The sequence below is a fragment of the Ammospiza nelsoni genome, chromosome 16, assembly GCF_027579445.1.
Source record: "Ammospiza nelsoni isolate bAmmNel1 chromosome 16, bAmmNel1.pri, whole genome shotgun sequence".
Lineage (NCBI taxonomy): Eukaryota > Metazoa > Chordata > Aves > Passeriformes > Passerellidae > Ammospiza > Ammospiza nelsoni.
This window is the reverse complement of record NC_080648.1, coordinates 12479702-12505932: the sequence shown is the minus strand read 5'-3', so window position 1 is coordinate 12505932 and position 26231 is coordinate 12479702. Positions and strand designations below refer to the sequence as shown.

General features: G+C 47.5%; 1 protein-coding gene across 2 annotated transcripts in view; it reads left to right on the top strand.

Annotated features, from left to right (window-relative positions):
* Positions 1-1420: 1420 nt before the first annotated feature.
* Positions 1421-26231, top strand: part of MGAT4B (alpha-1,3-mannosyl-glycoprotein 4-beta-N-acetylglucosaminyltransferase B) — a 50494-nt gene continuing 25683 nt past the window's right edge. The window contains exon 1 of one of the 2 annotated variants that reach the window (XM_059483811.1): positions 1421-1595. In XM_059483811.1, the coding sequence (XP_059339794.1) occupies positions 1499-1595 (97 nt within the window). In that variant the 5' untranslated portion in view covers positions 1421-1498. Of the gene's footprint in view, positions 1596-11713; positions 11772-26231 lie in introns of those variants that run through there. The other variant, XM_059483812.1, reaches the window with a different exon arrangement.

Here is a 26231-nt window from a genome sequence, read left to right as displayed (position 1 = left end):
GGATGTCTGAGGACCCATTTGGCAGATTTTCCTCTTCAGGAGAATTCCCATGTCCGCTGCAGTGTTTCTGGGAGCAGCTGGCTCCCAGCTCCTCCCCGCCTCTCAGCCGGGATGGCTCCGGGGCGGTGTCCGAGCATTGCCGAGCTCCGGCACAGCCTCGCTGTGCACTGCACCCTCACTGATCCGGACATTTCAAGCAGCAGACTTTGGTCACTGCAAGCCAGTCCTACAATGTTTACATGTCAGAGAAATATTTACTTGCTAAAAGAGCTCTGGGGAATGGGAGATGACAGCTTTCGCTGGTTCAGGAATTATGTACCCATGTACAGGGCACCTGAGCTGCCTGACCTCGTGCCCACTCACCGAAACACGTTCAGATGATGAAGGCAAATAAATGCCTTGGAGCCTGACCTCGCAGTACAGTATATAATGAAATAAGCTGGACCCATTAACAGAAGAAAACAGAAGCAAAATAATTTTGTGATCTGATTTCTTCCGTCCTTCACCCAGGCAGCTTGAGGTCATAATCCCTGAATGCCGGGTGCTTTGGAAGAGGGATAGCGTCCTTCCAGGCAGCAGCTTCCGTTTGTGATCTGTTCTGGCATTGATTTTCTCTCAATACACATTGGATGCTGTTTCCTTCACCAAGATGAAACACTTCTGTGGGAATGGCAGCGAGGATGCTCTGCATGGCTCCTCATCCTGCACCCCAGCGGAGCACAGCACAGGGGACATCCCTGTACAAAGGGGTAAGCACAGCCCGTGGGGACATCCCTGAGCACAGGGTGAGCCCACGGGGGCACCACCCGTGACACCGCAGGGACCGGGACACTCCCGGCGTTCACGGGCAGGGCTATGCGGGGGTGTGCAGCACCCTGGCACAGCCGCAGGAACGGGCACAGCCCACACTCTGCAGACAGACGGACCTGGGAGTGTGTGAGCGACACAGACAGACATACGGACACACACAGAGAAACATACGGACACAGAGCGACACACAGGTGGAGACAGCCATGCACACACACTCGGGCGCAGCCGGCAACACCCACGCACACCCGGGCACACTCACGCACACTATTGCACACTCTTGCACACCCGAGCACACCCGGGCACACTCGTGCACACTCTTGCACACCCGGGCACACTCACCTGCACTCGGTCACACTCAGTCACGCTCACTCCCTCTCCCACTCTCACCCCGCCCCTCTGCAGTCCCGCATTTCCCCGCACGAGGGCGCCCTTCACTCGCTGCCGCCCCGCCCTCGGCCCCGCCCTTCGGCCCCGCCCTCGGCCCCGCCCGGCCCCGCCCCGCCCGCCCGGCGGGCCCGGCGCGGGCGCTGCGTGCGGGCGGTGCGGGCGGTGCGCCCCGCTCCGCTCCCGCTCCCGCTCCGCTCCCGCTCCGCTCCCGCTCTCGGCTCCGCTCCCGCTCCGCTCCGCCGGGGCCGCCGAGGCCGCGCCGCGCCCGGGACATGCGGCCGCCCCCGCCGGCGAGGAGGCGATGAGGCTCCGCAGCGGCACGGCGCTCACGCTGCTGCTCGGCTGCCTGTGCGCGCTGCTCTCGCTCTCCTGGTACGGCGCCTTCGGCGGGCACAAAGGTAAGGGGGGCTCGGCCGCCTCCGCGGGGGAGGGGGCGCGGGGACTCCCTGAGTCGGCCCCGGCTGGACCCGGGGGTGCGTTGGGATCCAGCCCCGGTGAGCATCCTGCGGGAGCTGGGGGATCCCTAAGGGCAGGATCCTGCTGGGGCCCCCCGGGTGCGGACTCGGCGGGATCCTGTGCGCCCCTGGCCCCGCGGTACCCCCTGGTCCCCACGAGACCGTCACCTGTGGAACCCCTGGAGCGACTGCCCGTGCCCAGCTGGGCGGGAGGTGCCCCAGCCGGGGGTCTCTGCTCGTCCAGGGGTGCCCACGGACGGTCAGGGGGCTCTGGGCTGATGGGCGGGCTGTTGTCCAAGCCAAGCGCTTGGCTTGGCTTTGGTGATGTGCTTCTTTGCACCGCGTGTTTATGGCCAAAACCTTCATGGGCAGTGGGAGGCAGGTGAGTTAAATCTGCGTGGTAGTGCCAGCAACTGCAGGGAGCTCTCAAATGTTGGGGCTTCTTTGGGCAAACTGGTGAGGGGAGATCTGAGCATCTCTGCCTTCTCTGCATGCATCTCTTGTGGCTCGATGCTGAGTCTGGTAACTTCAGTGGATGTGGGACAGGTGTGACAGCTGTGGCTTCAGCACACGAGTATTGGTGCTGGCTTTGCACTGAGGAGGCAGCTGCAGAGCAGAGGTGCAGGGCCCTGTCCCGCCGAGGCTGCGGGGGAATCCTGTGCAGGTGTTACAGAGATGCTCGCTGCTGGTTTTTCCTGACAACACAATAGTTGCTTTTCTCCACCCAGTCTCTCACTCAAACAGTGCACTGGACTTAGTCTAGCCTGGAGGACAATTCTGACAGTCGCTTCTGAACTGTGTCTCTGTACTGTGTATGAGTGTGTAACCTCCATCACCTGTGGTAGTTGCTCAGCTCTTCCAGTTCCTGCACTTTTAAAGGTCATTAAAGGTGTGTGGTCTGACCAGCCAGGCCTTGACTCTCTCCTCCCATTGCTATAGAAGCATCTCTCCCTGCCACAGATGAGAAGCAGCTTCTGCTGAGCAGAAGCTGGTGGATTTGCAGTCCTGTGGCACACCATGCACCATCACAAGGTGCAGTTTGCACATAGTTCAAGGCTGGCATCAGGGCTGGGGCAGCTCTTGGGGAAGGTTTTTTGGCTCTGATGAGCAGGATGACATGAACCCACCCAGCCCCTTCCCTGGCAGCAGGCTCGGAGTGCCTGGGATTTTGTCCTGGCAACTGCAGGTGTCTGACAGGTGGCTGCTTGGCTTCCTCTGCCTCATTCATCACTGAAGGCTTTCCTATTGTGCTGCTAAGGTGATTTAAATCCCACCAGAGCTGCCTCCTGCAGCAATGCCGGGGTGCTGCTTCTGTACCAGTAGATTGCTTTGCTTCTGCTGGTGATATTTTTATCACCACTGGCCAAAACGTTTATTTATCACTGGCCAAAATGTGTGCATAGCCAGATGTTGCTCTTGTGTGCTGCTTTCAGACAGGTGTACTAGACCACAGTAGTTGTGCAGGGGCAGAGGAATGCTCTGAGAACTGCCCCGTGGTTACCACTGAGCAGAGGCTTTGCTTGCAGCTTCCTCTCATAAATAAAGCAAAAGCGGCGTGCAGTGCTGTGTGGGCTCCTGCTTCCAGAAGCAGGGTGGCCAACCCCACCAGGCATTCTGTGCTGTCTGGGCTGTGTTGTCCTTTGACACACTTTTATTTTTTAACAAGCAGCTTTTCCCTGTGGCTCATGCAGGTGGCAGAGCAGCCCCCCGGGTACCCCGTCCCTGTCCCTCTCTGGGATGTGCGTGTTCCTCTGGCAGCAACAGATTGTCAGCTGTGGTGGCCACAGCAGGTCAGGCCAGCACGGGGGGCTGTGTCAGCACAGCAGGTTTCCAGCTATTGTGGACATTTACCTATCAGGCTCTTCTTCAGTACAGAGCTGGAGAAGACCTTGAGAGGTCATTGAGTCCATCTCCTGCCCTCCGCAGCATTGCTGATAACCAACCCCTTCCTGACAGATGTTTGTCGTGTTTGTTCTTAAAAACCTTCACTGACAGGGACTCCTAAGCTCCCCAGACAATCTGTTTGACATTTAGCAGCCCTCATATTAGGTTTTTCTTATGATTTGTACAGAAATGTCTTTTTCTTCAGTTTAGTTTCAGGATTGCTCTTCTTTTTTTCCATCTGTTGGGAACAGGCAGAAAAGTTCCTTCTATCCTTCTTTGCAGCAGGCCAGTAGATATTTGGAAGTTGCTACCATTTCCCTTACTAATACAGATTAAACCACACTGGTTCCTTTGATCACTCTTTTTTAGGTCATGTATTCTTACTCTGCAGTTGCTCTTCTTATTCACTTCTGGACCATCATCCTTGGTGAGGGGTGATGCTTAACCTGGGATAAAGGGCTGAAGTTGCTGCTGTGTTTTTGCTCAGAAGAGTCAGTGTTACTTCATACCTTTTACAAACAATGATCCTGTTTATACATCCCACTGTGTGTGCTTTTCACTTTTGCCATAGGTGACTCATGTTTATTTTTTCATCCCATCAACCCTTCAACTATTCCTCTCCAGATGTTGTCCTGCTTTTCATTCCTTATCTTGTGTTTGCCTGGTTAATTATTCTTACCAAATTGCATTACCTCACACTTGTCCTTCTTGAACTGAGTCTTTTTTTTCCCAGACTGCATCTTCTAAATTATCAGGATTGTTCTGAATTCTGATCTTGTCCTTCTGCATTCCTGCAGTCCCTCTCATCTTGGTGTAGCCTTCCAGGGCAGTTAGCCTGTTTTCTCTGCCATCAGCCAAGTTGGGGATGCAAACACCAATTGGTGTTGGATCTGGAAAATGCTTCAGTAGAGCCCCCCCAGTCAGTGCTCAAAGAGCAGTGCCCCGTTCACAGCTGGTCTTCCCAGCAGTGGTGGTCCCACCTTTGGGCAGCTCAGGCCAGTCCCTGCATCCCTGGCTGTGTTATGGGCATGTCCCATCAGACATTTCAGAGGTCTCTGAAATCTTTGTTTCTTCTCCCCTTCCTGCAAGTCCTGACACCCTGTCACAGGAAGAAATATGACAGATTTGATGTGATTTGTTCTTGATGAACAAAGGTTATCTCTTGCTGAAGTTCTCCTTGTCTTCTAAGCATTTCAAGTGAAGTTAAGCTGATTATTCTATAAATTCCTGCTTCCTTATTCCCATACCTGTATTTTTCAAAGATAGGCTTTGTGTTTGCCAGTTCTGTGACATCAGTCATGCCCTGTGAGTGACTGGAGACAATTCCCAGTGCTCCTGAATTGCTGATGTCGTTGAGTTCTGGGGAAGTCTGGCAAGGTGTCCGCGTTGCCTCTAGTGGGGAATAATATGATATTAAAATGTAAGGCATTGCAGAATCTGCTTGTCGTCCCACTCTGTGTTGGGAGGACAAAACAATTAATTGAAAGAAAAAAAGCCAGAACAAACCATCTCTAGAGCTGCTTTTCCGAGACCAGCTCAGGGCTTGTTTACCTGCTAATGGTGTTCCGCTCTGCTGTGGTTATTAGTAAAGTTTTGACCTCATGGTCTGCAAAAACAGACGCTGCCTCTTTCCAATTATAAATGGGGTTTGAAATAGTCTGCTGGAGTGGGAAGAAGGGCAGCCTCAAATAGCACAGCCACTCACCCAGGCAGCAGGTGTCCAGCATCACGCCCTGCTCGGAGGTGGGCCACGTGCTGTGCGTCATGGTGGTGGGTGTCTTGGCCAAAGTCTGATATTCTCTCTTTGCTGATTTTAGGTTTCAGCATGGTTTCACTTCCCAAAACCTGCCATGCAGAAAGCTCTTTTGTAACCTGGTGTCAGGTGTTGGATGTGTAGGGCTTAACTGTGGAGGATCAGGCTTCAGGAAGGTGCAGGCAGGTGCTGGTGCCCAAGGTGGGAACTCCAGGGACTCAGGACTGATTGAGGGATTAGTAAAACCAACAAGGTCTCATGACTTTAGGTGGGTCACAAGTACAAATGGGATGAAGGCAAACAATTTAACCTACCAATTAAATTGATGTGTTTTTTTTCATTTCCAGTGGTGAAAACTGTTCAGTTCTCATCCATAATGGTTGTTCTTATCCTGACTGACTGACCAGCCACGTGCTGTTTATGCAGCCCTTCTCTTTGCCCATTGCAGCCTATGCCAGAGCCATAAATGCTGCAGGATATTTGGAGTTTAAGTGTTGAGATTTGATTTTTAACTGACAGGAAATTTTAAATCTCATGGTGAACCTTTTAGGAGACTCTCATTGGAAATGCTCTATGTAGAGATTGGCATGATACCTCCTCAGTATGGCTGTGTTGTAGCTCAGGGCAGGCTCTGTACCCATGTTGTCTGTGCAGGTTTCCCCTGGCAAGTTTTTTTCTCTGTCAACTTTTAATGATTTCTTGTTACTCACTGCCAGCCAGCTCCTGGCATCCATTGTAAACCCTCAACTGCAGCCAACTCTGTACCTGTAGGTTTGCCTGCAAAGTGAGGTTGCTGTTTGCATGGTGGCTTCACGCCCCTGAGATCAGTTGTGACTGTGGTATTTTGGATGCTCACCTTGTGGGAGGTGTTTTTCCTGTGGATGTTGTGGAAGTGCTTCAGAACTCATGCAGAGCTCCTTGAAGGACTCACCACACACATCCTGGCTGGGTGTCTTGGTGCAGGTCTGAGCTCCCTTGGTCTGTGGGTGTGGTGAGGAGCAGGATGCTGGGTTTGGTGGCTGTGGATGTTGCTTGGGAGCAGCAGGGAGGGCTCAGGCAGCGGCTCTGTAAGGAAATATCCCTCGTGCAGTGCCGTGCACGGCGGGATGCTCTGCTCACTGGGGATGTCCTTTGTGGGAAGCAAACTTTGTCCCAGAGGGATGTTCCTCTGAGGGTGTTTACAAAGTCTTCTTCTATAGTGCATAAAAGCCATGAACACTAATCCTCTCTGGAAGCAGCAGAGTCAAAGCTCGATATTGTTAAATACGAGCCGTGTCCTGCGGCATGCGGGGTTCCTGCTGCTTTTTCATTTCTGTTGCCTGCACCAGCTTGACTTCAGGTTTTTGTAGTTTCTTTGAGGTCTTGGGCACTGCCTGCAGCGAAATGGATACGAGTGAAAGCCCTGGTTTGAGCTGGGATCACTTCACAGCAGCCCTTGCAAACGTTTCCCAGCAGGAGAGACGCCAGCAGGAGACCCCGCAAGTGCTTTTGAGGGCTGAGGAGGTGCAGGCAGGGACCTGGCTAGGGAACCATGGAGCTTGGAAATCTGTCATTGAAATGCATGGTGAATAAAAAGGTGTGCAGGAGCATTTCTGAGAGACTTAACGTGGCCTGGGTGGTGCTCAGCAGACATTGTGTGAAATTGGTGGCTGGAATGCAGCAGCATTTGTAAAATTACCTCACCTGTGACTTGAACAAATTCATCCCAAAAGTGAGAGGCACTGTGCAATCTGTTGAAATGCATTTATTAAAAGAAGTTGTTCATTGTCTGGAGTCACCTGTATATCTGTTTTGATTTTTTGCAGTTTTTTAAAGGCCTTTAAATGGGGCTCTTTGCCTGTATTGTGTGTGCAGTTGCTGTGTCCCATTGCTGCTCCCACACCAAGAGCTGTGGGTGTGTGGTGCAGTTGAAGTTACAAAGGCTCTCTCCTAACCCGTGCTCTCCAGCATAGACTTGGATTCATGTCCTTGCTGTGCTGTGTCCCTCCCAGTCTTGGAACAATCGACTGCCTGGTTTCATGCCTCAGTTCCCATCTGCTCTCTGGGGACGGTGGCATCTCTTGTCACAGGGCTTTGGAGGACACTGCCACGCTTCTGTGACAGCAGGGTCTGTGTCAGTGCACAGGAGAGGAAGAGTCAGAGGAGGTTAACACACAACCCCCCATTTACATCAAGTACTTCTCTTGGTTTACTTCTTTAGCAGAACAAAACTCATTTGCGATTCCCTTTGATTCATCTAAAACAAATCATTGATTTGTACTTATATCCTGAATGTTCATTGATTATTCACTTAGTGTTTAATGTAAAACACATCTGAAGCTGGCTAGTTTAAGTGAAGCTGCCACTCATCTCCAGAAAGCCTTGAAGACACTAAGTGCTGGAGAAATTGCTTTAGCAAGGCTGCTGCAGGTAGGCTTGGATTATCCATGGTTCCCCCTGTTCACAAAACTCAAACCAGTCACCAAAGGACCAATTTTTCTGTTTGTGGTATAAAGAAACACAAACAAATATCCCTACTGGAGTGCCTGGCTCATCCACAGCCACGAGGACTTTGAAGGAAGCCCTTGAGGCTGAGCCACCTGCCTAAAAATTCTTGGAGATGATGCTTAATGTTCTAGGTGAAGATTTTCCATATCATTATTGTGCCAATTCTAATGTTCAAGTTTTCTTTTTCGTGAGAGAGAGATCAAGAGGTTGGGAGATTGGGTGGCTGAAGAGGGCTGCTGTGGTGGCAGAACTCACTGGGCAAATTAAAGGATTGTGGAAAGTATTAAAATAATCAAAGGGCTTCAGCGGAGGCGGGCAGGTTAGCATTGTTAGGAGGAGAGGCTTTTCAGGGAGGGCTGATCAAGTGTCTGCTTAGCAGCTTCCTGATACAGGCAGAGGATTGTTGTCTTTGATGGAGGGGAAAAAAAATTTCTGCCTTTTCCATTTGAATTGCAGCATAGGGGGCTTTTTATTCAGCAGTGCCCTTCTTGGGTTTATTTTTGAGCTTATGTCAGGCTTCCCTTTCAAAGCAGGAAAGTCTGGGAGTGGCAGATTCCTGTATTAAATAATCTCTTTCTGCATTATTTGTGTCACTGGCCAATTCTCCTTCTGTTTTTGTCCCGGTGTCAAGTCACATTTGAGTCTCCAGGATCAGTGCATTAGCATGGATGCATCTCTGATGCACAGAGACAGCTCTGTAACTCTGTCTTCTCTCCTGCCTGCCCCTGCTTTGCCAGTGTTTAAATATTCTATCCCTCCTGTGTTACATACAGGATAAATGCTTACCTAAAGGTTAATCTGTATTTTGAAGTGACTAGACATGCACACAAAATTGTCTTTGATGCAAGATATTTTAATTTCTGCTTATATTAAAGTGGACAGCAGTAGTGTTAAAATGTAAATCATTAGGCTTTAAAGAAGCTCCTGGGCAAAAATTAATCTCCACCTGTCTTTTATGTTCATGATGAGTTTTGTTGCTTTGCAGTGTCCATTTACTTGTGGCTATAATTGTCACTCTGTGGTTTAGGAGTTGTTGGTAGTGGGATGGATGCTGAACTGTGGGAAGAGCAAGGTGTTGGCTTATGTCAGTGCTGCTCTCTGGTCCATACCTGTTCATCAGTAACTTTTTAGACCATCCTGACCACATTTTCAAGTCTGCCTTAAAGCACTTAGGTTTCTCTTCTCTCCCTGCAATGGCAAGAGCTTTCTGGGAGGTTCAACCTGGAGACCCTTTTTTGTCACTCACTGCTTGTACTTATGTGGCAGCGCATCCTCTGTGCATTGTCAGCGTTCTGAGGAGTGTCATGGCTTAGGGAGGTGGCCTGTGGTACCAAAAGGCTTTGTAGCCTTTAGAAGCTCTTCTAAATAATCAAAGAAACACTTCCAGTTCTGAGAAATTAGCTCCTTGAAGATCTCTGTATATATATTTGGAAATTGAAAACATGTAGTGGTTTAGTCAAAGTGTAGTAGTGAGGCCAGCCCTGCCAGTACCAAGAACTTCATACAGAACCTGGAGAAGATTTCTGAGGGAGAACTAAATTTCTTTATTCCTCCCCAAAAGACAGTCAGGAGAGCAGAGCTGCTGCACAGTGTCTCCAAGGTGTGTCCCCACGTGAAAAACAACAGCAGTGTTTGTCTGTGTCCTTTGCTGGGTGAATGGATGAATCTGGTGCTGGCTGAGCTCTCTCAGACTCAACCACAGATAAGTACCTGTCAAATGAATTATTCAGTTAATGCTGGCAGAAATGTTGGGGTGGTCTCCCCTCCCTTTGCTCTGTGCCCAGACTGTGATCTTTTACTTCTATTTGATCTTGCTTTTCATGTTTTAACTATTCCTTTTTCATGCCATCTCTCATTGCGCTCTCTGGAGCCGGCTTTGATATCATTTCTCTTTGTCTTCTATTTCCCTCAGTTTCCTCCCTTTCTTCTTCCTTTGATATTGTAGAAAATGACCAGGATGGAGATCTTCCCATGTCTTCCCTCTCTTAATCCTGATCAGTTCAAGTTCCCCACTTTTTGAAGAACTTTACCAGGTACTTACCTGATAGCGTGGCTTCGTTAACACCAAGCAATGATTTTGGGTAGAAGCTGGTTTAGGCTGCCTGGGAAGAAGATGGTGCTGGTCCTTGTACTGAGTTTTAGGGGCTGTTCTGAGTCCTTCTAGATCCCTGGAGTGGTGGTGAGGCCAGGCACAGCCCCCAGGACAAACCATCCTGACCCCAGAGTGAGGATATGCCGTGGGGATGTTTCCACAGGTGTCACACGTGGGGTGGCTGGTGCTGATGGGCAGCAGGAGCTCATCCTGCACTTCACATACAGAGTTTCAGCTAAATTGAAGGAAAAGTAAAAATTGTGTTTAAAAGGAGATTAATTTGCTAACTTTGAGGAGCGAGAAGTTTTTAGGAAAAAAACTGGAAATGCAAATTCTGGCTGAGCACAAGATTTGTCACTTGATGGCTGAAATTCTCCACTTTGTTGTGCCAGTGAATCCACATTAAACATGTATTTTCCCTGAGCTAAAGAGCTGACCTGGGTGGGGGAGGTAAGTACTCAGAGTGGTGGATGAGCATAATTAGGACATGGATTGTGGGTTGGCTCAGTATAGATCAGTTTGTGTTTCGTTAATGTCTGGTTCCACCCTGTCTGTCTGTTTTATTGGATTAATTTATTAGTTTCTGAAAGTGTCTCTCCAGTGAGCTAAAATATCTATTTACTGTAAGTATTTGGTTACTATGAAAAAGTGTATTTGGCATGTGTTTGGCAAATATTAAGTACTTTCTTCTGTTTCTTTTGCAATTTAATCTTCTATTTATCTTGGGTATTGATTTCTGAAGGCCTTGGTAATTATTTGCTGATCTTGAAAACAATGATTTTAGAGGCTCGAATTACTTGTGTAATATTAATCATTACCTTGGTGTGTTTGCTTTAAAGGATGGGGTCCCTCTGACAGCTCCAGGGTGGACATTTACTGTCTGAAACGATGCTGCCATCTTAAAATAACAAAATCATTACTGGTGTTTTGTTCCCAAAACTAAACAGATACTTGCAGAGATGCAAACCTGGCAGTTGCAGTCAGCTCATTAATTCGCTGCTCCTCTTGATGGGAGGAGTGGCCAGATTCTAAAGTCAAATAAAAATATGATTTATTCAGTTTCCAAATTAATTTTGTGGTGTGTTGGTCCCAGCTCCGGTGCAGGGCTGGTGGGACAAGGGGCAGCGCCACTCTGGTGTAGTGGAGCTCTGCTGGGGGGGAGAGAAGCCACACTCCAAAGGGTCTCACACTTGCAAGTGAATGTGGTGCCATACAGAGGCACATCTTGCTTTGGGGGAAGGTGAGAAATTGAAAAGTCTCTGCTGGGAGCTGAGTAATTGGCACCTGCTATTATTGTGTCCCTCCTCCCCCTTTTAATAACTTGTTTATAGAGATACCTCTCCTACAGATCTCATTACACAGCCATAAAGCACGATTCTTTAAAAAATACATGCATTCCTATTCATGTCAGGTCTGAATACCTACCCCATTCACGTTCCTTAAGGAAAGGGGTGGTTTTTGTGGTATCCAGGCATCTTTCCTCACTGCTGCTCAGAGTCACAGCTGCCCATGAGGAGACGAGCTGTGTCCTTGCCATACCTGGATGGAGATGTAATTCTTCCATTAATACAAAACCTGGCAGGCAGTTAGAGTGGCTGGGAGGGGAATTTTGTCTTCTTGTTATTTTAGGCCTTGGAGCAAGGGGCTGTGTTGGCTGTTTGAGTGACGTTGGCCTGATCTCCAGCAGAGCTTGCACAGTGACACAGATTGCTGGAGAGCACGAGAGGCGACGTTCGGCATGCGCCCCTGGGATCTCCAGTGCACTGAATCCCACTTCCTGCTCATGCATCAAGTGATATGTTTAATTGGTTTTAACAGTTTCATCCTTGTTCTTTTATTAGTGGATCGTGGTGCAAAAGGAAGCTGGGAGCGTTTTTGGATCCTGTCCTGGGTAATTTGATGAGTAAGTCTTGCTGAGCTTCATCTCTCTGCAGGTGCAGTGATGCATCTCCTGCAGGGGATGCAACGGGAAGAACGTCTCCCACTCCTCCTCCCAAACACATATGTGGGGAAAGAAGAGGAGGAGAGGGCAAAATCATGTCCATGGCAATTATTTTCTGATTCTTTTCATCACCCTATAGAGCAAGAATGATAAGGGGAGCCTCAGAAAAGAGGCCATTCCAGCAAGCCCAGGCAGGGATGTAATCTCTTTTCTTCATACCGAGGTATAAAGATAATTCCAATCGGGTTTGAAACAGCGGATGGCAAATAATTCTTGAGCAATCCGCTTATGGTGTTCCAGGATGCGAATGAAAACCACTAATGGGATAAAGAAGGATCTAGATAATTATCTCCACTGCATTAAATCCCATCCTTTCAGGAGAATACTCTTGTGTGGACACCGATTTCATGTGTATCAAATGCTAAAGCTGACTAGACATTTTCAGAAGCTGGTTGATTCCAACACAGCCTTCCTCTCTTGGTGATCATCTATCTTTTATCTACCTGGTTGGTCATAATAAATCTGATTTCTGGTCTCTGCTGCCCTGTTTCCTTTTTTCCCCCTCCCTGCAGCAGGTTAAAGCTCCATTCTCTCCAGGGCAGATTTGAAACCCCCTTCATCTTTTTCTCCTTTCATTTGGTCTGCTGTTTTGGGAGACTTCCTGGGGGATTTTTTCCCTGTTTTACAGATGGTAATGCTGTTTTTTTAAGTCCGACAGAAGAGCTGCATGTAACATTTAGGTGTGTGAGATATATTTTAAATTGATCCATTTCCCCCCCCCACAAGAACTCTGCCTTGCAGTGTGGGGGATGGCACTGTGCTGCAAAACAAATCCAGTTGTACAGTCAGCTAATGACGCTCTTTTGGTGGGCTCTTTGTGTTTGAATCTAATGGACACCCCATGGATGGAATGGAGGATGGCAGAAAGAGAAAGGAACAGTTTTGTAGTGACTGAGACGATGGCATTAAATGGGGTTGGGTCAGTTAACAGCGTTCAAAGCTTTGTGTTACAGAAACTGTTCTCTGAGACCCCATGGTCAGAGGAAAGGGTGACACAAACGCACCTCTAATAATGCAGGTGACAGAAAAGCACCTCTAGGAAGTGGCTGATTCTTCATTATCCCCCAGCAGCTTAGGCAACTGCATTTTCCAGCTGTCAGAGAGCCATTTCTCTCCAGCCTCACATCAAGTGCTCCCCAATGAACTGAGGCATGTCTGAGCTGGCTGCAGCCTCTCTTGGTGAGCCAGGCTGTGTCCCACAATGGGAGCAATCTGGAGGCTCTCAGCTGAAGACGGCTGCCCACGAGCTGTCCTCCAGCTGGAAGAGGAGGATTGGCAGTTGGCACCATTCCTTTGCATTCCAGAGGACAGATGCTGTTCGTGGCTCTTTTGTCAGGGAAAGAGTCCCATCATTCATTTGGAGAGTGCCCAAATGCAGCTTCTCAGTAGCAGACCCTCTGAAACCACAAGGTTCCCATCTTTACTTGCTGGCATGGCAGCCTTGTTAAGGCTCAGTTGTCTTTAAAAGTACAGAAGGGCTTCCTTGTTCTTCGTGAAAAGCCAAAGAAGAAATTCTGTCCTGTCCAAGGTGGTCTTGGGTTTCCAATCTCCCTCATGTGGCAGAGAGAGGTTACAGGGCCAGTTTTGTGCTGAAATCCAAGGGGTTTGTGTGTCTCTTTTTGCTGTGAACTGTAAGTTGCTCTTGATACCAGAATCGCTGTTCAAACCACTGTGAGCTGTCACTTGCCTGTCCCAACTGGAGGATATCCTTAGAGTCTCATGAAGCTTAGCCCTTCCATACCAGGCTTGGATTTGGGACAGGTAGGCTGCACAAGGGTGTGATGTGCAGCTGGGCACACCCTGATAAGGCACTTGCCAAGCAGGGCTGTGTGTAGAGAAAAGGATATGTAGGATCCTTGCAGCCTCTGGAAGGCTCTTTAGGAAATAAGTCATGTTTAAAAATTGTGGTCATTTTTTGTTTTGGTGACATGCTTCTTGAACAGCAGCTCCTAAATTTAAATGCTCACACAGAAGAGTCAGTATCAAGGTTTCTTCATCTTCTGATCAGAGTTGTGTGCCCTGTGGCTTTAGGAAGAGGGCTGAACTTAACAGTGATGCCTGGTGCAGGCTTTTGTCTAAAAATATTGACATTCTGCAAGAGGAGTCTGGCAAGGTCCAATAGCTGATTCCTTAAAATTGCTGTTTAAAATAAGATATCCATCCTACACACCCGTGACTTGCACAGAGATCTTGATGAGCATTTTCACCTGGGTCGTGTTATCACTGCACACCCTTCAGATGAACCACTCACTAAGAAATCTCATTACTTGCTCCGTTAAAGGTGTCTGGTTAGCTGAGTTGCTAATTGAAGTGTCCTTTCTTCAACCCAGTGTTGTGATGGAGCTGTTCCTGGGGCTGTTATGCCAAGTGTTACCTCCACAAAGCATTATAAATGATCTCCTGCCATCTCCTGCTTGGGTGAGCACTACCCAGAGAGAGACTGTGGGTTTTTCCGGATGTCTGCACAGCTCTCAAGTGACTTGCACGATGCGCACACACAGAAAGGCAGATATTTCATGTCTCTTTGGAAATCTGTCAAGACAGTGGCAGATCGCTTAGCCTGGGTTGTGCTGTCTGTTCATAACTTCTAAAATGCAGGTCAAGGAATATTGCTGTAATAGTTAAAGGTCAGGCAAAATTACAGCCTTTAGCCCTTTGTAGCAGCTGTGGTCATCAAAGGAGATGTTTTCCTCCTGGGAGTGAAACCTTCAGCACTTTTCTGTTGTTCCAGAGTGCTGGTTAGTTGTTCTGCAAGCCTGCAAGCCAAAGGTGGCCATTTCTGCAGGTACCCCTGATGGTGACCTGATGGTGCTCAGAGGCCCCAGCTGAGACCAGGATCCTCTCTAGTGTGCCCTGGATGTCCTGGGTGCTCTGGGAACCCTCTCAGAGAGCTTCACCATGAAAGGCTTGTCCAGAAGGAGTGGGTCCCTGTGGGTGAGGCGCTTGTCAGTGGCAGAATTTGAAATCCACATTGACTCATCAGCATTGTTTGGTTACCAAGGTCACTGCTGTGATGGGATGTACATGGGGATCATTTGCATCAGACTTCAGGATTTCGTGGAGAGGAGGAAAGGGAAGATGACAAGAGAGCTTGTAGGTGGGTAGAATTCAGATCACTCAGCCAGTGCAGAAAAGGTCAAGAAATTCTTTAGTCTGCTGGTGTGTGGTGCAGCACACCAGCAAGGAGGTGTGGGTTTGGTACATGCACTCGTGTTTGGTTTGGCTTCAGGAGAAGTCCTTATCTCTCCTCCTGCTGCCTGCTCCTTTGGAGCTGCCCTCCTTCCCTCTGCTCTGCCTACATTTCTTGCTGTGATTTCAATTATTTATACCATTTCTCTTCCCCTTAAACTGCTCCACTGGCTGTGCACTATGGAAGCAGCTGTCGCTCCCCAAGCCTGTTCCGCTGATGTGTGAAGAGCTGATCCCTGAGCACACAACTCGTTAAGAGCATTTCAGGGCTCTTCAGTGTGGGCAACTATGTGGATGTAAAATTGCAATTGGATCTCACCTTACAGAAGGTTTTAAGTGCTGCTGGTGAAGTAATGATCTACTTCTTGATGCTGAATAGCAGGAAGGAGCTGCTCAGGGTAACAAGGGGAGAGGAGGAAGAGTTTGCAGAGGACTATGTCCCCTTCTGATGGAAATGAAGCAGCTTAAAACTAGAGGTTATTCTTCTCTTGCTTCCACCACCAGTGTGCATTCAGCAGAACCTCATTAAAATAATTTAATTTCTTTTTGACACAGGCTGATGTCACAGAGGTGACAGGGAGGCACAACCTCACCTGGCTGGTCTGGATCCAGAGCTAAGGCTGAGAGAGCAAATTCAGCCATTCAATTTAGTCCTCCCTCATTTTTACCTCTGCAGCATTAAGCTTGGAGAATGAGCAGAAAATGTTTAAATCCCTTTCTTCATTGCTGCCATGTTCAAACTGAATTAAATCTCATCCAAAGGCAGCCTGTGCTGTAGGAAACATCTGCCATGGTCCAAATTATGTTTTGAGGTCAGAATTAAAATGTATGTAACTGTTGAGCAGTGAGTAATGAATACTCAAATCCTGCTCTTTGCCAACAGTTGTTTTGCAAGATGTGATTTGTACACATGCTTTGTACCTGTGCAGGTACTTGAATGTGTTATTAGAATAGGAACCAGCACAATGTGTCACAGGAAAGAATGGTTATAAGGTGAAGTGGCTTGCTAGAAATTTAAATAATTTTTTATTTCAAACTTGCATTTATTTATTTGACTTCTACAAATGTAGCTTCTGGAGTGTAATTGATGTAAGGATGCAATTGTATTCACAGCACATGTGTGTCAGGGACAATATTTATGTGCAGTGTCTGCTCCATGAAATATCTGTTCTCTCCTCTTGGCTCTTCCATCCAATAAGTAGATGTGAGCTCTCAGGGGAAGTACAAACAATTTTTAGAGCTGTTCTAGATATAGTCCTCAAGGAATTTTTTGATTGTGTAACTGAAAGAGCTTTTGAAAAGATAAACCAAATCTCAACTAGAGAATGGCCAGAGAGAGGTTGATGCCTCACTGTATTTGATTGGCTTTCAGTCTGCTGAAGAAGAAAAACTAAAGCTTCCACTTCTAAGCACATCTGACTGAGACTCTTGGGTGTGTTTGAGTGCATGGCTTTCTTTGGGTAGACACCATTCAAGTTTGAAAAACCGCTCAAGTTCCTTAAATTGTGTCCTGTCTTTCAGTGGGAATTGCAGAGATAATTGCAAAATAAACTGAGGAGAGACTGACAAAAATGAGTGAGGCAGAAGTTTGGGCAGGTGTGCTCAGTCATACTGTGGTGCACAGTGCCCAGCGTTGGTACCACATGGTTCAGAGGTTGCTTACGTGGTCCTGCCAGATTCCCAGTGGATGAATGGATGTCTCTGTTCAGAGTGAGGGCTCCTGGGGCCCCACAGGAGTAGGGTGAGGGTGGAGAGGTGAGGATTGATGAAAAGAAAAGCCCTCTGCAAGGCTGGCTGGGTGTCATTCAGCCCATTCCACAGGTGGGCAGGAGAGGTTCCCAACCTGCTGGGTGCATAAATCCCTTTGGAACCTCCCTCTGAGCATCCTTCCTGCAGCCCTTCAAACACAAAAGCCATGTCTGCAGAAGGATGGGTTTGCATTTCTCTTGCTACTGGAGGAATGGCATTTATTGGGTTTTTCTGGGAGATCTACCCTTGTTCTGGGCTGTGAAGTCTGTGGGACTCAGGGCAGGAACCTCGAGGTGTGCCAGGAGGAGACACAGAGAGCATCCTCTCTGTGGCATCTCACCCTGCTCAGCCCTGTGTTCTCCAGCAAGGCTCCAGTGCCAGACAAAATGCACATCTGGGGAGGCAGCTGGTGCCAAAGCTGCTCGAGGAGAGCAGCATTAGTGTGCTCAGAGCTTGGGTGGATTGATTGTGCTGCCGTGGAAATCCAGGGCCAGGGGACAGGGGTGGAAGGTCACACCACAGGCTGCTGTCAGCGCAGAAGAATGAAGGAGATTTTTATGTTTTGTGGCGCCTCTTTTCCTACTTTGGAAAAAGCTTTTATTTTATGTGTCTGTGTAAATGCTTTATAACCCGAGTGCTGTGAGTACTTTGAGTAATTGCTCAAAAATTGATGGTGAATTTTGACCATGTACAGACAGTGCCTTCGAGTTCCGAGGATTCTTCTCTCAGATTGTGATGCATCTTTTTACTGCATTTAAATGAGTTATTTTATATAAATTCTGAGTGCTGGCAGGCTTACAACAACTGGGGTTTTTTTAAAGCTTGTTTTTTCTAAGGGACTAAAACAATGTCCTTCTTCCCAACAGCTTTCAAAATCTTAGTCTCACTTCAGCCCAGTTAGGCCATGGTATGGAAACCCCAGAGGTGATCTAAAGTCCTCTGGGTATTTTGAAGGTAGCCAGGAGGGCAGAAGAGAATCTCTTGATGGTTCTGTCAGGCGTGGGTAAAGCTGTATAGAAAGTGTTACCCTCATAGCCCGAGGAACAAGCAGTTCTTTAATCAAAGCTTTTGGTTGAGTACAGGATGCCCAGATGTTGGGTTCCCCCCAGGGATGGGGTGTGTTGGGGTGGCTGTACCAGCAACATTCTCTGTGCCTGGTCAGCAGCTCAGCCCATCCCTCATTAAGTCCTGCCAATGCTGAAAATAAACAAGACCAAGTTTTTTGTGCTTTCTCACACTTCTAGCAAGAGTTAGAAGTAATCACAGAAAGAAAATATTTGGGAGGGGGGGAAGGGGAGCAGCTTTAATGGGCCTGTCTATTTCAGTATTCCTACCTATGGCCAGAGCCTCATTCTCTAATTTTTGTTGCTTTGGCTGCTTTGTTTTTCCTTCATTGCAATCAAGATAATGCAGTACCATAGTGCACTAAGAATTCCAGCTATTCAATTACCTTTCAGAAGTTGACTTAATTGGCTCTTTAAGTGATAGCTCTCTATTGTGTGCAATCAGCACCACTCAAGGAGGGAGCAGGAAGAGAAGGACTTTTTTTCTAATCAATAAACAGAGGTCTTTGAAATAATGCTGCTTGCAATTTGTATCACTGGTTAAATTACAATGAAGATGATCATCTGCACCTTCCTGGAGGAGCCTGGCTCTAGCAGAGTAATAAAGCTTTGCTATCCACAAACATGGTTATTTTACCCTGTGTTTTAAAGTTAATCCAGTATTCTCCCCTTGAACTTTTATTTCCCCCACAAGTATTAAAGAAAACCAAAACCAAGCTGCTTCAGAGCCTGGCACAGATGGTTTAGGAAAGTCTAATATGGAATGACTAATCATTTGGTTTGCACCTCATAAAGTATGCAAATGAATGTGATACCTGATGATAAATAATTCAAAGTTGAGATGCAAGGCAAGGGGAGATTATAGAAGGAATAAGATATATGTAAACCGACCTTAAGAAAAATAAGCAATCTCAAAAGCTTAATCTCATCTTCCAAGCTGGCCCATAGAAACAGCTGCCTCTTGGTGCAGGTTTGCTTCCAATTCCTGAATCCAGGGGATTTTAGGCCAGCAGAATTTCCAGTTTGTAGTCAGAGTTTGGCCAAAACTACAAATCTAAGGAGCTGCTCCCCTTGCACAGCTCTGTTGCACTTCAGGTCACCACTGATCCTGGTTTAGGCAGCAGGAAAGCTTTGCCAAGCAGACCAGATTTCTTTTAAATATATGGTTTCTGGTTTATTTTTTGTAGTTATTGGGTTAAAAGTGTCGCTTCATAGTTTCATTACAGCTGAAATTACTAGTCATAATTAACTATTTAGTCATAATTTAAAATATTTTGAATCCAGAAAGGTCTTCATGAGATTGCAAGAGGCACAAGACTGGAAGTAACACTCAGACCCCTGCTGCCACCACTGCCCAGGGTAATTCCAGCTCCCATTCCCTAATCCACCCTTCCCATGGGGTAGGTGAGAATTGCAGATGCAGACCTGTATAGAACCACAGGTTTTAATGATAAAGCACCCAGCACACTCCTGGGTGGGGTGCAGGCCTCTCTGCCCTCCCTTTTCAACACCTCCTATAGGGAATTTCATTTGCTTTGTGGGATGTTCTTTGCAGGGATTGGCTTGCTCAGACCAAGCTGGGATTTGATTAAAGATGCTTCTTCCTCAGCTCCCTGCCCCATCCTGGTAAGAGATGGATAATCACCCTTCAGTGCAACGATCCTGCAGCAGGAGGGAAGGTGCTGCTGATCCAGAGTTACAATCCTGCACCAGAGAGCAGCTTTAAGATCATGTCACGTGCCAGCTTTGTAGGAGTTTTCACTAAACTGTGGAGGTAGCTTGATTTTGCCCTTTGATCAGCCAGAAATAGCGATGCTACAGTGCCCTGCTCCAGCTCAGCTCTTGGCAGCATTCCTGAAATTGCCAGCAGCCTTGTCCTGGCCGGTGCCAGGCGCCCTCGTGCCCGGCCACCCCGACAAGGCCGCGCTTGTTCCCGGGCTTGGTGCGGCCCTGCCTCGCTGGGGCAGTGGCGCTGGGTGGTCACTTTGTGATGACAGTAATTACACAGCCCTGCAGTTCCACCCTCCAAGTGTTTCACTGGTGATCCCAAGGGTTGGTCCCATCCTGACTTTGTGCCGTGGTGCAGGAGAGTGTGTGGCCTCTGTTACCAGATGGAGTAACTTGATTTGCTCGTAATTCTGTCTGTGTTGAGTTAAGCAATATAGGCCAAGGAGGGAAAGGAAGCAAATTTTTTGTTGCAAATTTACTCTGTGGCTTCTTCAGCTTCTGGGAGGGGCTGTTATGATAAAGTCTGATATATTTTCACATCTGCCCACGAAAAATGTAGGATTTATCTTTCAAATGAAATTTGCTCTGCTGCGCTGCCAGCAGGGTTTTTTTGAGTAGCTATTTTTGTGGAATATAACCTGAGAATTTGTATTGGCTTAACACTTAAAATGTAGCCAAGGGAAGATGGAATATTCATCTTTATTGTATTTGTTTCTCCTGTAATGAGACGTTACTGTCTGTCGTAAAGGAAGTGGTTCTCCAGCCCAGGGAGCATGCCCAGTGATTTTCTGTTTGCTCCATTAGCTTGTGTGCAGACCTCCCGATTTTTTATGTGCATGTGCTTTTCTACTTGTTTAATCCTGCCAACTGCTCTTCTGGTTGGAAATCCATTTCTATAATGCTGGGTATTACACAAATTTGTTGAAGCTCTTAATGCAGATAACAGGGAAGGGGGGTGAGCCTGCTTTGCCCGGTCAGCCTGAGTCAACTTTCTCCTTCCCATCAGTCACGCAGTGCCTGCTTTTGCTGCAGCTCACTGAGGGCACAAAATGCACGCAGCAAAGAAAAATAAAGTTTAAGGAACAGCTAGAGTGCTGTCAATGTCGCTTGGATTTTGATTTATGAAGTCCAGGCACAGCACAAATTGGATGGCTTGCTGTGCCCTGTGGAAATCTCTTTGTCTGCCTTTTTTTGAAATATTTCCATAACTAGTAATCATGGCATTGTAGCAGAGAGCCCTTCTATAAAGAGCTTTTTGGTCACTGCTGCTGTTTACTGTGACTCTGTACTGAGTGTTAATTGCAGCTCCTCATTCACGGGAATGTTATCAGGAATTGCAGAGTGGATGCCAGCAGTGATGCTCTGGATTTTGGGGTTCTTGTGTGCATGATGCTTTGGGGACCAGAGCTGGAGCAGTGAGAGGCATCCTCCCTCTGTGTGTGATTTGCAGTGTTTGTGGAGCTGTTTGCAGCAGGACTGAGCACATCCCTGCCTGTTGTACTGTTCTGGTTGTTTTAATCTGTTGAATTCATCCATGGCACTTTGCCTGGTGGAGAGTGGTGGGAATGTTGTCAGCAGTGGCAGAGAAGGATGCCAGGCTGCTTTTTTGTTTTATTATTTGTAGTAAAGCCATACAAAGTCCGTCCAGAGCCTCATGACAATGGTTTGAGTGGCTGTCAAGCATGCATGTACTTTTTGTTTCAGCAATGGAGTAGGCAACCTTCTCAAAGTTTAATGTGAGTTTATATCCTGGTGTTAACTTCTGACTTAACTACCCAGTTCTATTAAAAATAAAAGGAGTAAAGTCATTCTGGCACACTTTGGTAGCTACAGCATTTGGAAACTCTTCAGCTTCTCTCTCTTCTCTTTCCTGATTTCTTCCCAAGAATAGTCTCAACACTTTCTTTTTTAGGACTTTGCCCTAATAATTACATCTGCAAAGATCCGCTGGGATGGGTTATCCCACAAGCAGGATTATGCCCTTAAATGGAAAATAAGCCACCACAACAGCCAGAGTTTGGGAAAAAATACTATTGTGGGAAAACAAGGTTGCTAAATGTGTTATTCCATGTTGTGTAGCTGCACAGTCAGGAAATGCTTGTTTGTGCAGAGAGGAAATGCTCATGTCTTCTAAATGCTTCTTGCATTCCTTTTTAATTGTTGTTATAGTAGGAAAACACGGCTCTAATAAAATACCAACTTACTATCCCCTCTGTAAAGGGACAGGAGGTGTGAGAAATTGGAGGGAGTCAGGGAGGCCAGTCTTGCTTTATGAACTCTTTATTTGCTGGCTTCTGCTCCTCCCTTTCCCCCCCAAGCCCAGGGGGTGCAGCTCCTCTCCAGGCTGCCTGTCCAGCTCTGCGGCCCGGCTGCCTCTTGGCCAAAGATTTGGGCTAAATAATCCAATTAAGCTTTGCAGCTTATATAACTCTCTTGGCTTGAGGCAGCAGCCGGACTGACGGGAGAGAGGCACATCTGGAAATCGTGTTCTAAGCACGCTGCCACGGCCCAGCCAGAACGCTTTGGACAAATTTGCTCATACGCACAAGATGTCCTTTGAGCAGCAAGATGAGTGTGCACGGGCTCCTTGCTGAAGAAGTTGAAGTAAATGCTCCTATCCATAAATTGTTCCCCTAGCTGGGAATCTTAAGTGGCTTTTTTCCTTCCTCTCCCTTCTCCTTTGGAAGATCATCCAGCTTTTCCTTTTCAGCTCCAGAGGATCAGCCCTGTAGTACACTGATCATAAATAACACATATGTTTTTTTTATTTCAAAGGTGGGAAGGACCTCCAGCATTATTTAGTCTGACTTCTTATCTGCTACTCATCATAGGAGTTGCTTTTTATTTCATCTGAAATACAGCTTGGTGTCTAACTGGAACACAGCTCTGGAGACACAAGTATTTTTTCTGAGAATTCATTATAACCCTGGTAATTTATCCTAATGCTTAATGACAGTATTAAAACATGGGCATTTTATGTCAGCTTGAGGGTTGAGGAGAAAATAGAATTCAGCCATTCTGTATTTCAAGCAGCATGCCCAATACAAGCTAAGGAAAAAAAAAACCCAGTGCATGTTTTGGCACTCTTGGATGTCTCTTCTTTTGCTGGCATCCATTACTGTCAGTAGGGAAGTTATGGGCATTAACAGCAGGATGCATTTTCCTTCATGTGCAGTGATATGTGCTTATAGCTTCGTTTTATAGTCTGCTGTCTAACCTTAAAGAATTTATTTGTCAGGTGTGCAGGGCTGGCTTAGCACTCACATCCTGCCTGTTTCTGGGTGCTTGGATGGCTGCTTGTCCAACACCTTCCAAATCTGTGCTGTGCTGGGGAAGGATTTTAGAAACATCACCTCCCTGAAATCTAATATGAAACACACACACAGACACACAGACACACAGACACACACACACACACGGAGTTCCTGGGCTTGTCCTCAGTAAAACATGCCCAGGAAATTGGCTGCAGTGTGTGCACTGGCCAGGCTGCCAACGAGCAGTGCCAGAGCTGCAGAGGTACTGGGGGTGGTTTGGCAGAGGATGTGTTTTGGTCCCAAGAGGGGACATTGCTGGGGCACAGCAGTGCTGAGGCAGCTCTCTGTGGCATCCTGACCCCACTGTGGCTTTTGAAGTGGTTTAGCCACTTCTGGGTGGTGCACAAGGATATGTACCTTGGCAAAACCCTCCAAGCCAGGGAGGTGGTGCAGAGCACTGGGTGGCTCTGCTGGGGCTGCTCCACTCTGCAGCAATGTAGGGCTAATATGATATTTCTTCCAGTGTATGGATTTATAAGGCTGTCAGAATGCCCCTGCTCTCACCAGGCTTATAGGATTGTCTTTGTAATCATGAATACCTACATGCAAAGTTGTGATGTTATCGTTTACACATTTTGGGGTTTTCCATGGTCATAAAACTAAATTATGAGTTCCCCAAAAGAGGCAGTGTGTTGAACCACTCCTCCCAGCCCATGCCAGCTCTGGAGCTCCCCCATCTCCACTGCTCCCTCAGCCATGGGTTTGCTGGCAATGATAACACAGCTGTGCTGCCACACTTCCACATTGCTGCTGTATCTGACTGACTGCCCGCGCTTGATGTTTTATTCCTAAAGAAGAAAGAAATTGGATTAGATTTTTCTCAGCCGTGCACAGCGGTGATCCTGGGTAACAAAGCTGATCTGTGTGCAGGAAGCTTTGGGAAGCTGGGTGTGAGGATAGGTTATTAACTGGGGACTCACCCAGGGTGATTTGCTTGATGGATTTACCAGCAAGGCATTCCAGCAGGTGCTGAGCAGCCTCCATGGCCCTTGAGAGACCCTTTTGAGTACATCAGGGGTACCTAAAGCACCTCAGTACAGAAATTACCTCCCTGGACACACTCCAGTAAACCTCTTTGTAGAGAGGGAACAAGGCTGGGATGTTGCTCTCCATGGTGGTGCTGCAGGTACCACCAGGGCAGGTTCTGTGTGGGTTTTCACTGCTGTTTTCCCTGTGCCTGCTGAGCCTGGCTCCCCCTTGGTGGGATTTTCCTGAGTTTTGACCTCCTGGCACCCCTGGCACAGGCAGATTGCAGCGGGTCAGCCCCTGCAGTCCCTCCTGGTGTAGCTTGCTGTGATTTCTGCACTTTAACTCCTTCAGTACCAACTGTGGCTTTGCTCAGCTGTGCTTAGGGTGATTCTTGTGCAAAATCCCTCTCCCTCCTGTGCCTTTGCTGGGCAGCCATGGCCTCTCCAGCCCTCTGTGCCCTCTCTTGTCTTTCCCTCACACCTCCTTGGGCTGGCAGCCTGATCGATGTCATTTTTGACCTGCTGCTGGGAGGATGTGTGGCTGCACTGCTGCTTTCTGGGCTGCATGAAATACAACTTTCATCATGGAAAACTCTCCCTGTGGGCTCTCAGCGCTGTTTGCTGGGCTCAGCTTCTGGCAGCACATCTTGCATTCTCTTGCAGCACCTAAACTGTCAAATTTCTGTAACAAAGTTTCCCTCGGCCAGGAAGGTCTGGAAAACCGATCCACAGCAGCCCATGGCAATTAGGTAACCTCATATGTGGCACCAGTGAAGGTAACGGTGTGTGAAATACTGAAAAGCCAAATCCATTTAGATAGACATGTTCAAAGGGAATGTGAGGTGTGAACAGCGTGCCTTTGCTCACAGGGAGTGTGAAGTATCTTCTGCCAGGACTCAGCAGCACTTTAAGAATAGTTGTGAAATTAAGCATAAATACCATGGTCCTGTGGTCCAGGCTCCTGGAATCACACCTATTTTTGGAGGTGGTGAGCAGCAGGCTGTAAGGCTCAGTCCACTGCCTTTAAGCCTTTAGGTAAACCTGACATTGCAAGAAAGCAAAACCTCCAGGGATGTGGTTTCACAGACATTGAAACTGTTCTCTTTTCGGGCTGTTGTCCAAAAGGGTATCCTGGTTCCCCTGTGCTTCCTGTGTATCACTGGCTCGGTCAGCAGGATGATCTGACCCAAAATCAAGCCTGCAGCAAGGATGTTAAATTTTCCATCTGGATGAGACCATGGGACTGTGGGGCTGACTGGGTTTTGGTGCCCTCTGAGGAGGTTCAGGGAGCTCCCTGTGCATTTTGGCACTCCTGGCTCACAGAAAGCCACTCGTGACACCTTGCCTGGAGCTTGGCACAAGGGAGAGGGAGATGCCAGTAACATTTCAGAGCAGCAGCTTGTTGAGAAGCTTTCAGGCATCATTTAATAAGCAACCAAAGGTCTTAGCAGTAGGACACCCGTGTAGTCAGCATCCTCCTCCCCTCCAGCTGTTTATTTTCTACCCTTGAAATGTCCTGCAACCCCCACCTTGTGCTGTGCCATCACCAGCATCTGTGTTGCCTCTCAGCAGAGCTGATCTGCTGGAATAATGCTGCTGCTGCTGCTGCTGGCACGGGCTGGCAGGCAGCTCTGCAGCTGGGCTCTTGTGGGGTGTGGAACCAAGGCTGCCTGCTTCTGGGTTAGTCCCTGCACTTTGAAACAGTGAAAAGTTAATTTACTTCAGGTTGCTATTGGGGGGATTCTGTCTTTGTACTTCCAGTGATGTTTTCTGCAAGGGGAAGAAATAAGGGTGGGTTTTATGCATTCTAAAACAGATGGTCTGGCTTTGTGGGAGAGGGTGTCGACATTATTTGATAACCCTCTCTCATGTTTTCATGGCTGGTGAATGACAAAAGGGAGAAATGAGTCTTCCCACCCTTTTAGTGATATGTTTTTCTTCCCAGGAACTATCCTAGCATATAAAATGAAACAAGAGCCCTCAGATAGCATCAATAGCTATAGCTGGCCTAAGTGTGCTATTTTATGGCAATGTCTTGTTTTTTCTCTGGAGAAAAGAAAATGTACCCCATTAAGTGCTCATGTTACAAGTCTGCACCCCAGGGGATAAATATTTCAAATATCAATGCTGAGTAATTTTTAAAAGGTTCTGCATGCATTTTATTTTGAGCATTCTGCAAATTATTTAAGACTACTAAAACAAAATGCAATTTAGATCAGCTCATCCTGTGATCAGTATGTGGTGATTTTAAAATCTGCTCTACCCAACAGCATGGTTGTTCAGCTGATCAGGTGTTGGTACAATCGGGAAATTGGAATCTGGTGGTGGCTGTGGATCTGCAGGTAGACA